Here is a 12,366-nt window from a genome sequence, read left to right on the forward strand (position 1 = left end):
GGGATCCAATTGGATCTTGAGATATGAGGAGCCCTAAATCCACAGCAGGCCCTGGGATTAGGCCATATAGATGAATGCCTAGGGCGCCATTGCCCAAGGGGGGCACCCAACAGTATGAACACAATGCTTGGTGGCATAGGCTGGAATTTAAGTTGCATCACATAAATCTCAATGAATGATCAAGGATATTGTCATTCATCTGTATAATGTTAATTTTATCCATATATACATTAACCAAGTAAGCTTGAATAATGTAAAAATATGGTTTGTGAATGGACAGTTTTCTATACTTTTTATTGATTCTGTCTGCTGCAACCACCAGTTTTATTCAGTGATTAAAACACATTTTCTTTACCGTCTCCTACATTTGATATAAGCATGTAAAATAAATAAAATGACATTTACAGAAAGAGAAACAAATATTATTACTATTAAAATCCAGACAGGAGAAAAATATGCTGTGCCGTCAACTACAACCAAGATATCCTTGGTACAGTAAGTGGAACAGTATGGGAGCACTCCCAGCTATTCCTCTTTAGGAGGGGAGGTGTGGCTGTGATGTCACTGCTTTCAGCTGCTGCACATGGAGATGTGGTTGATCACAGCATCCCTGCTCAGATCTGTAGTTGCAGCAGGAGAGTGAGGAGCAACAGTAACAGGTCACCCGGCTGCACAGATATCCGTTATAACTCCTGCACATCACAGCCCAGCTTTTCTCTGCCATCAGCTCTTTTAAATACTTGCACAGTCTCAAAGATGGAAAAGATGTCTAGGATGTTATCTTTGAACCCAACTTTTATACCTCCAACGTATGGAGTGCTGAAATCTCTGCTGGAGAACCCCCTGAAGCTGCCGCTACATCACGAAGATGGTAAAGTATATATGATTATTGTGTGAGGAAGTCACATTGGATAAATCTATAACATGTGTACACACTTAAGCATATTTATTTGCAAAAATGTGCGCATAGCTCTGTAAAACTATTGTAACAATTGTTTAGATTTTTTTTAAATATTGCAAAAAGCACATATTGCATTAGAACCATGCATATATATACTGCCCCAAATTCTCACATTTCAGAAGAATTAAGAGGTTATTTACTGTTCACATATCGTATTAGTGTCATTTCTACATCCGTTATTTATGTAAGTTATATTATTTTTATCCTTGGGTTGGTATAGATTATTATGTGTTTAACAACTGTTTAATAAGTGTGTCATTTTCTGTGCATTGGCGTGATACACCTGCTTTGGGTGACATGTTAATCTGCAGAAGGGGCACTTACAGTATGTGTGCCTGACGTTTCTCCTTTAATCACAGTGTAGCTCAACACAGAATCAGATGTGTTTTAATGTTAAATATATGTAGTGTCAGCCATAGGCGTTCCTAATCACTTTTCTGTAGACCTGCACTCCTATTAATGTGCCGGACTGTGTGATCCTGGTCTCTTGAAAAACTGCTTTTTTTTGGTGTATTTCTTTTTTTTGGCTTGCAGAGGATTGAGGGATAAAAGGGATTGTCAGTAAATGCAGCATGCAAACACATGACTTATTTGTGCCTAATTAGTTGCTTAATGAGATTACAGTCCAGCTATTCAGCAAATCTATGTAGCATGCAGCCACAGTTCCTAGAAGTGTACTGCTTTGGCTGAAGTTTGAGTGTTCTATGATTATCTATCTATCTCATTGTGGACATCCTTCTTTATCTGTCTGCCTCCATTAATACATTGGCTCCATTTGTTTAATTGGACATCTAAATGTAAGGATTTAGAATTTTGTCTGCTCTGCCAGTTACAAAACCATAGACGGGTCTTTGTCTATTCCACAAATATTATTACTAAATTATATCGACTGTTAAATGTATACTACTTAGCAAAGTGAAATAACAGATGTTGAGATTATAATAAAATACTATCTACCGCTGTTGCAAAATATTATCAAACATTTGAATCATATGTGAATTATATCGGAATATTTTTTTAAATGAAATGTTCATGTTTGATATCTCCAGACTCCGGTAGATATTCTTCACCTATATCTTTCCTCAGCAAGGTCCAAATCAATATCTAGGCTCTATTATGTGGAAAGACTGAGACTTGGGGTTTTCTGGGCTTTATTTGAAACACTGCAAATGAAATGTACAAAAACACATTCAAAAATGCCTTGTTCATTCCCTATAGTGCCTTGGATTTATTCTCCTAAGTAACTTAGCAGTGCTCCTCACAGTGACTACAGGAGGGGCAATAGATGACCACCTGTATGTGTATGACATTATCACTGAGTAGCAGTGATAGAACTTACTTTTTTGCTCTTTGTGGTTTTTGGATCTCTCTGGAAAACCATATTCCGGAATGATGTCCCCTACCCAAGGGCTACAGTAGTATGATTGAGAGATATTTAAAGCTAGTCTCACTTTAAGAAGATAAGTAATAGTGGATGGTTATTATATTCTGATAGATACTTTCCAAACAGAAACCTCCCTGGTTCCAGTTTAGTTCTGTAACAATTCAGTTGTGTTCTCCATATTTATTTTACTCATTTTAGTACAGTAGTTTACATACTGCTGGAGTGCACACATATGCATGTGTCATTAAAAACTGTGTTTACTCTATTGCTAAGTGTAAACTGTAACACAATTCACCATTTGGCGTCTAAAAAAGTCCTACATATTGATATGTCCCCAGTTTGTAGCTCTAAAGACTTCTAAACTTATGAATGCATCCCATAGTGCATATATATTTGTTTCTTTATAGATCTTAAAACATAAATACCTGTCTTTCCAGGACCGTTAAAAAAAAAAAGAAGTTGGTTTCCAAACCCCCCCTCTCTCTCTCTCTCTGGGGTAAAATTTACGAAAGTGCGGGTTTTGAAAGGTGAAGATGTTGCCCATAGCAACCAGTCAGATTCTAGCTATTCTCTTTTAGAAGGTGCTAGATAAATATTAAGTTGAATCTGGTTGCTATGGGCAACATCTCCACTTCTAAAAACTCTCACTTTAGTAAATATACCCCTCTCTCTTTAACTTTATTAAATTTGTGTCTTATTTAGAAAGTGAATATGTTGCATATCTGCTTGATTTTAGCTACTATATCTACATTATTGCTTCTATGATAGTTCTGTGTACTTTGAATATTTTAGTATCTTTGCAATAAGGAAACTTTTTCCACATATCTATGGTATTGTAGATAATCTTAATTTCTGACCTATTACAAATCTTAGATCAGCATTGTAACATCCCCTCTTTACTGCTTCAGCCTTCTGTAAAGAGAAAGACAAAGAAAAGAAGCTGGAAGATGACACCACAGGCTCGACTGTCCCACAGTCGGCTTTCTTGGGCCCGACGCTCTGGGACAAGACCTTGCCGTATGATGGAGATACGTTCCAGCTGGAGTACATGGACCTGGAAGAGTTTCTTTCAGAGAACGGTATTCCACCTAGTCAGTCCTCACATGAACTTAGCTCTCACCAGCCTGGTATCCCACAGTCCCCGGTGACTTCACCTTCAGTCATTGATCTGAGTAGTCGGGCATCAACATCCATCTTACCAGGGTTGGTGTCCCAGAACTGTATGCACAATCCAGTGAGACCTGGTAAGCATTGTTTAGAACTACATTAGGTATGAGTTACACTACTAAACACTGTTATCATGTGGTCTACTGTAGGTGTAGTTATCCATATAACAGTTTTGAGCAATGCAATGTGTATGTATTGTTAACTGAATGCTCCAGAAAAAGAGTGGTCAATAGCAGCTGTTATTTATAGCTATCATGCAATGCTGTTTTGTCTGGTAGTACTCAACGTTGCTCAGTACTGGCACCGTTTATTTGGATCATTTTTAATTCTTTTAAGTAGTTCCTGAAACAGGAAGAAATCAGAGTAATCATTTCAGCAATAAGTAAAATTAGAATCTGAAGACTTGCAAACTACTATAAAACTTGTATTTTTAAATAAGTACTGGTAACTCTTTCTCCATAGTACCGGTACCTTTTTCCTGAGTACTAGTGCCTTTTTTCATAGGAAAAAAAATGTTACACACACTCGTAAAGATATATAGTTCTCTCATATAAATAAATATATATAGTATAATATTAGCTGCATATGGCCATATTTAGCTGTTATTGGCCATTGAACATATTTTTTTTGCTCTAGGACCATGTATCACGAGATGAATTTCAATTCTCAAGGCTGCCTGTGGATTGCCCACACTCTTACGCAGAAACCACTAACCTTTGTTGATGCATTGTGTCCTTATTAAGACATGACTCCAAATAGCTGTGTGCATCAAGGCAATTCAGACATTTACTTAACTATTTAGCTGAATTTCTTTTGGCCTTTGTGCAGATCGGGAAATCGGATTACAAATGCAGAAAGAAGTGCTGTGTTTTTCCACTGGTGCACAAGAAATATTACAATTTAGTGTATGCAAAGCGAAGCCTGTAAAGGTTGCTCTTCCCCTTGACAATGAACATGATATAATATATATTTAGATTTGTCATTTTTTTTTAATTTAATTGTATAATCATGAAAAAAATAAATGGTTATTTGGCATTGAACGTAAAATGTGCTTTTGCATATGGGCAAGGATGTGATTGGATAAATATATTAGCAAGTAGATGCTTCACAAACATATATGCATTAATCATCATTAACTAGTGCAATACGTAAAACAACTTGCAAACCAAAATAAGACCTATATCACACATTGTTAACCTTACTGTACTGCTTATGCATGTTATTTTTCCTGATCCACCTCTAGAATACATGTATACTGTGCACACTTGCATCCAACTCTCTGAATTCAAAAAATAGTCTTTTTTCCTTGGTTGGACAGTGCCGTCCACTTCCTGTGGCCTGTTGCTCATGACGCATGACAAAGTGGGATTTGTTTTCCTTTAAATTAGTGATCTTACCTACAGTAACTTTATAACACTGCCTTGTTTACACTTGTCATGGTTATACATCACTAATGATAGCACCTAGAGACTGGTACATGTTGTAGAACGATATTGTATGCCAATTGTATCCTAAGGTCCATGCTTCGGTTGCAAACCATTTGAAGAATGTAAATAACACGCTGTAACTCCTGTATACTCAGAATGGACCTCCTTATAAGTTTATTAACTTAGCGGCCTGCAGTTCCGTTTATCTTGTCATCAGCCCCCTCCTCCGATGCGTAGTGGCACGATTCATGAAAAATAAAATTGAGGCAGCATGTGCTGGTATTGCTCAAATTATTTTGGGACATTGCACTAAAGTTGTATAAAGCCCTGTAAGATAACAATACAGTAATTTGTCCTTATAGTACAGCTGTTAGGCTACACACCACCCTTATCAATTGCCACTGAAGGCTCAATGTTAAACTAGACAGCCTGGATTATAAAGCTAAATATGTGATTAAATATGTTCTGCTGCCTGGGAGAGCTAAACAATTAATTCTACTTAAAAAAAATATATCACTGGAGAAACACTTCACATTAGCTTTTGATACCATCTTTGAGTGGCTGGATAATTAACAGGTGTAAGCACACACTTACCACGCCCCTCTCCTGTTTACTTTCCCAGCTTGTAACTGAGACACCTGTGAGCAGACAGTTCTCAAATACTTCTGCTCACATTTCATTCCATAGGAGTACGGATTGTACTGTACACATGGCTCTGCCCTGTTCTGTCCCATCGCATGGTTCTGCTTACACGGACAGTAAGACAAGCCCCACGCCTCTTTGGCTAATTAATTACCAAATGTTTATTTTTTGGTATGTCACACAGATTGTTCCCATATGAGAATAACCTCCATACCACAAGTTTGGAAATGTTCATATGTATTTACAAAGGCTCGGATGTTCAAGAGGTATTTCCAGAAAAAGAGGGCGGTAATCTTATCTAGCAGTTCTATATCAGGAGCCATATAATGACATTGGGGAAGAATCAATTAGCCATGTGGTTTACCCACGGCTAATTGATTTGCCCTGAGCTAACCAATTGAGCGCCAATACCCCACGTGTAAAGCCCAAGCCTCAGGAGCTGCAGGGAAAAATACACAGTAAAAGCACCCTCTGGGGCTTAACGCATGGGATAACCCAAACATTTGGTTTAACATGCAGGGAAAATGCATGGTGCTTGAACAGCTCTAGACATTAAACCCGGACCTTTACACAAGCAGTAAAAACCATATTTACTTGAATCTACCCCATTGTGTTTTAACAAATAATGAAGAGTGTTTTTTACATTATACATACAGTATACTTAAAAAAACAAAAGCAAAAAGTATTGAAACAGTTACTGTTCATAAATTAGCTTCATTCATTTTTTTTTTTAAATATTCAGTAAAAAAAAATAGATCTTATAGTTTTGGTTAATGTCATTTATTTTGCTAATTGCATATACAGTATGGTATGCATATTTACATTCAATAATATACATTTGAGCTGAATACTACTTGCTCAACTTTTTGTAGGCACAGTATGATAATGAACAGTATACTTGTGGGAAAACTCAAAGTAAGACCTCAAGCATTTGGCACAGATGAGAGTACCCATGTTTAAGGCCACACGATAAGCTTTACAAAGTAAATTATTTTCGTATTAACTTTTTATTACAATGTCCTTTAAAGACCAACACAAAAACATCTTATTGTATTTGTATAACTCTTCTATAGGAAACAACAGTATCTGTGTTTGTCACATACTGTATTAATCATGCGCTTATACTGGTAAGAATCCTTTAGGTAAAATGTGTCTTTGACCATAGCTGAAAGTAATCTGTCACCCCACACCAACAAGAAAGTTGCTATACTTTATTCTCGGATGTGCAAATGTACAGGCAGTGTTTTATTTGTATTGTGTTTGCAGTTTTTTTTCTTTTTACATCGATTTTTACATAAAACAACATGTTCTTTCATTATATAATTGGCAAGAAAGAAGGCTGTGCATTTTTGATTTTTTTATTGAGCCTATTGTTGTGTAGTCAGTACATCTATTTTTGGAACCATAAGTATACAATGGAACACTTGGCTTAAAATTATTTCTACAGTATACTTAACCAAAATTATATTTGAAAGTTCCAAATTTGTGGCTTTAATAATAAAAAAAAATAGAATTCAGGCCCTGTCAAAAATGTGTTTCATTTAGTTAATTATATCAGAAAGGAGTCATGGAAATTCATGGAGACTTGTACCATCTGTAATGATATAATGACAGTAGGTAGTGTATTGTTCCGTATATATTATACAAGTTTTCCCAAAGAAGACGGAAGTGATGACCTCAAAACCCACCATTTTTACAGATATTATTTACAGGAGTTATACTTATTTTCTAATCACTTCTGTATATATTGTAAAGCGCTATAAAAGTAATGGTGCATACACAAAATCAGATTTGTTTTCAGATATAAACTATAACGATTTTAAAAACCGTTCAGTCGTTTATATCTGAAAGAAAATCTGACATGTGTGACTGCAACAATGAATGATGCGTGTTCCCCCTTGTCAGATAACGATATCTGACATCTGATGTGATTGCAGTCAGATTTTGACCATTTAATTCATTTCAATACTGTCTGAAATCATTCAAATCGTTGGTAAAATCATTCAAATCGTTGGTAAATATCATTGAATCGTTCATCTGACAGATCTGACCGCGTGTATGCACCATAACTGTTAATAAATAATAATTAAATGTCCTGAGTGCTTTTGGAGGAATTAAACCTTTTCTTCATTATGTATAGGTGACTAGGTTACACTGCAGTTATGCCTTGTATTTTCGCACAGTAAAATCCTCATATCATACCGTAGCTTATTGTGACACAACTTAGGCTATATGTATTTTTCTAGAAACATCTAAAAAGTTTTGGAAGCAAACCAACAATATCAGCTTGCTAACAAATAAAAAACAAGTTAGATGTAGGAGCTTTGTTTCATATGGAGGTGCACGTGACACCTCAATGGTCCCATCATTGGTATCACAGAAGCCTGACATCATAATCTGTGGTGATGGGGGACCATTCTCCTCCCACTATCTAACCATCCGTATTTTGGCTTCCTGCTTCCCTCCTTTTCCCTTCTCACATGACACTGCCCTGTGACATGTAGCCCTGTTATCAGTAACATACAGACTGTCTCCCACCGGATCTGCTCCATCATGTCTTACTGCTATGAGCAGTCTGATATGATCTCCATGACTATAGGCGGTACTAACCCTTCTCTCTTCAATCTGTTGACAGATGAGTGAGTAAGGGATGAAGGTTTATAACAAAAAGGTGCTCACGCCCTGGTCAAAGTTAAGAATATTATTAAAAAAAAAAGATTTGTTGTCTTAATCTACCATGTTTCTGAATTTTATTGTCTTCTCTTGGGACACCTGAGGCAACTTCAGTCAAAAATAACTAAATTGCTGTAAAAATATAAAGGAAAATATCTTCAGAAATACATATGGTAGTTTTCTAATGTCCATATATGGGAGACATCAGGGGGTAAATTTACTAAGATGGGAGCTCTATTAAGAAGTGATTTTGCCCATAGCAACCAATCAGATTCCAGGTATTATCTTCTAGAAGGTGCTAGATAAATGAGAAGCAGAAACTGATTGGTTGCTATGGGCAACATCACTTCTCAAATAGAACTCCCATCTTAGTAAATTTACCCAGGACTCTTGTTTTTTCTTATTTATTTTTTCACTATAATAGTACTGCACATCAGATTTGAATAAAAGTGTTTTTATTGTAGTGGTGAATCAACAAGTGGACTTTTATTTAAAGCAATAATTCAGCCCCTCTGGGCTATAGTGGTGCGTCACAAGCGTCTGACCGTGGTCACAAGGCGGCAAGGCCGTCACAGTACATTCAGTTCAATCAGTCTTCAGTAAAAGCTAAGTGTAGCTTTCCCGAAGCAAACAGGCTCGTGGACAAATACTTAAAAGAACAATATCCCTTTTTATTATAGCAAAGGCTAGTTACTAATATAATACTGTATCTGTATGAAATCCAGCCTACCTATTTAGATGTATGTTATGCCAAAGGCTAGCTTGATGGGTCTGTTCATAGACACTTGGTAAACAAGCTGCACCCACCATCATGACCTATTCTTTTTTTGTTTTAAAGTCTGCTGTTTGCATTGACAGTTTTATACCCATTGTGCTAGGTGATTGATATGTCAGGTAAAAGGTAGGGCACCCCTCTTCTCTGGGGACTCTGGTTACTGGCTCAGCAACAGGCGTCTGAGTTCCTCTAGTTTCCATTGCCTCCTTGTTGGCACAAGCTGCCACCACAACTTTTTCAATGTATTTTATCCACCTACTGACCAATATCTACTCATTTAAACTGTATTGAACCACTTTACGCTGCTGTAATATTGGTGACTGGCACACACTTCCTCTCGTTTTGAATTCAAAATGGCAAATGTAAAGGTCCTCTATTCGGATACAGCACGTTCACATCGGCCATCTTGGATTCAATAAAAGGCTGCCTCTTCCCTGTGAGTCGGCAGTAGATCTGTTTGGGTAGAGTATGGTAATTATTTTGAAAAACATTCAAGGCGAAGGTGATGTGCTGTACGGTTCCAGCAAAGTGCAAACATCACGTTGGGTTCTTGTTTAACATGTTTTATTTATTTTTTTCTTGAATTAGTCCATGAACAATATTTGTGAATGTAAAAAAATAAAAACAGGTCTGTGCTTGTCATTCGTTAGTTCACCAGGAACGCAGAGGAAACACTGGCACTTCCTGTACAGTGTGTACACTATGTTTGCCCCGGCACTCTGCCAACTCACGTACTTCTAAAGATTCTTTTCTACAGCTGGATGAACAAGTAGGAGATAACTAGCAGTTATCTGTGCCTTGTGTTTGGAAGTGAACTGGATGATGTTATGTCACGTGGAATAACTTGTGCTAACTAGAAAGTACAAACTTCCACACACTTTCACTGATAACAATTAATCATAGCATTGTGTACATTAGACACAAAAGTACAGTACATCATGTACTGTAATCATATTTGTAATACTGTATTGATCACTGAATAATACAATGTAGTTACTAATTTTGAAACAACTAAGCCATGTGATGAGAAATAAATAAGTACTCAGTAAATTGTGTAGTATGAGGGAAGTACTGTTAATATTCACAATATAAGTGTTTTAGAACCATGAGCAGACAGGCCAGTCCTACCACTGGTTGACCCTAGGTTATGAGTCACCTAAAACACTGAAGGCGTGACATAATGTTACTCATTCAGTGTTTTTAATGTCTGTGTGTCACCCCCATACTGTGTGCTGACACTTATATGGAGACATGCTTGGGAGAAGAGGGACCTATGGCGTTCCCAGGCCATTCCGCCACGCGCCCTGTGTGGGGGAACATATTTCTGTCAACACCATCAAATCTAAAACATAGCAAAACACATACAAATCCTTAAAAATAAAATACAATAGTTTATATTTGACTAGATAGTCGTTACATGCAATAATGGTCTGTCATAGTACCTTTATATACATCTGTGAATGTTATGGCATGGTCATTGTGATACAATACACTTAGAGGGTAAATTTATTAAGATTCAAGATGGTCCAGATTTTCACCAAATTTACCAACAGGCAATTTGAGGCTAAACGAGTTTGCCGATGGTGAAGCAGAATGAGATATCTCTCCCGAGTATCTCGTTTTGCAGGAGATTACTCACTCGAGATTGCAGTGTTTTCTCTCTGCAAATCTCTCCCGAGCTAGCAGCCTGCACATATCAGTGAGATATGTGTTGGCTGCTTGTGTGTTAAGACTTGTAAAAAAGGGTTAAATGTTTTAAAAAAAATTATGTGAGGTCCCCCCCAAAAGACTAACTAGCCCCGGGCTTGCCAGCCTGTCCTCGTTCTTAAATTTACAGGGAAAAAGTTGTGTAGGGTTCCACTGTAAATTTACGAACCAGCACCAGGCAGCAGGGACAGAGCTGGTTTTAAATATACAGAGAAAAAAAATGTTGTGAGGTTCCACATATATTTAAAACCAGCCCTGGACCCTTTCTAGCGGGGGACTGATGCCACAGCCAGGGGAGCCCTTTCACCGGGCCCCCCCAGCCGTAGCATCAGCCCTGACCGCTAGTCAGCCCAGGGGAGTTGAGTCCCCCTCCAATAAAGGTGTCCCCCTCTCCAGGGCACCCCTGGCCTAGGCTGATAGCCCAGGGCTATCCCCGGCACTCTAGGGCGGTGGGTGCTGGGTTGATAGTGTATGTGTAATGTAAAATAAATGGTTAAATATTGTCTTTAGTTGTGGAACAACACGTCCCAGCAAGCCTCCCCTGCATGCTGGTATTTGGAGAACCACAAATACCAGCATGCGGGGCATTACGGGCCCGCTGGCACTTATAGTTCCACAAGCAAAGCAATACGTAAAAAACACAACATACACTGTGACAGTAAATAGCCTTAAATTACAGTGAAACTCTACACATTTTGTTCCCTGTAATGTTAAGAACCAGGACTAGTTGCCAAGTCCGGGGCTGGTTAGTGTTTTTTGGGGGGACCTCACATCATTTTTTTTTTTTTTTTACAAAATAACCCTATTTTAACTATTTACAGAAAGAAACATACACAAATCACAATGATTTGTGTATGTTTCTGACCATCTCGCAGCTCAGGAGGTTGAGAGTTTGAAAAGTGATTTTGACAGAGAGTCTGCTCCTATCTCTCCCGAGCTTGTCATCCCGATTCTTGGTAAATTTGAGAGATGTATGATGTTTTAGGTGAAAAGTATTTCCGATTTGGCCCGATGGTGATTTGATTCGAGATTGCTTTCTCACCTGAGTTTTACGAGTGAGATGAGAGAAATCTCTCTCTAACTCACCCGACTTTACCTTTAGTAAATTTGCAAACAGGAAAAAAATGAATAAATCACCCGAGATGGTAATTTCGACCTATCTCGCTTCTTAGTAAATTTACCCCCTAGGGAAAGATACAATTAGACGCAAGCAGCCCATTACAGTAGCTTATTTATGACGTCTCACCTCCATAGACTGCGAGCAGAAAGCAGCTAGTGGGAGGTAACGCGCACAGCTGCCTAAATCCTTACTGGTGGCTTCCGTGGCTAATTGAATCCAGCCCTTAGTTTAGTGTCTTTTAATTTACCAATACTGGAATAATCTACAATTGAATTGCACATGTACATTCCATATGGGGTTTTTGTGTCAGCCTTAGAAATGTTTATATTGAAAATCTGTTTTCGTTGTATTTCGGTTTCCATTCCAATACTGAGAACGAAGAGGTTTCATTTATCATAACTGTTGCAGCATTAAGCGCCTCATTCAGAGTCTGTCGTTGCGGCCGCACGGTCGTAAGGGAAAAGGGGCCGGATATGCAAATGATGCACTCGCAAGTTGCGTCCTTAAGAT

At 37.9% G+C, this 12,366-nt stretch overlaps 1 protein-coding gene across 5 annotated transcripts in view; it reads left to right on the plus strand.

Moving 5' to 3' along the window:
- HLF (HLF transcription factor, PAR bZIP family member) overlaps window positions 1-12,366 on the plus strand; it is a 75,312-nt gene that overhangs the window by 31,922 nt on the left and 31,024 nt on the right. For 3 of the 5 annotated variants that reach the window (XM_088475068.1, XM_088475076.1, XM_088475085.1), the window contains exon 2: window positions 3,254-3,589. In XM_088475068.1, coding sequence (XP_088331194.1) covers window positions 3,394-3,589 — 196 coding nt within the window. In that variant the 5' untranslated portion in view covers window positions 3,254-3,393. Of the gene's footprint in view, window positions 1-731; window positions 872-3,253; window positions 3,590-12,366 lie in introns of those variants that run through there. The other 2 variants (XM_088475092.1, XM_088475102.1) reach the window with 1 other exon arrangement.

The sequence above is a fragment of the Taudactylus pleione genome, unplaced genomic scaffold (genome assembly GCF_031769625.1).
Source record: "Taudactylus pleione unplaced genomic scaffold, aTauple2 ptg000016l, whole genome shotgun sequence".
NCBI classification, from domain to species: Eukaryota; Metazoa; Chordata; class Amphibia; order Anura; family Myobatrachidae; genus Taudactylus; species Taudactylus pleione.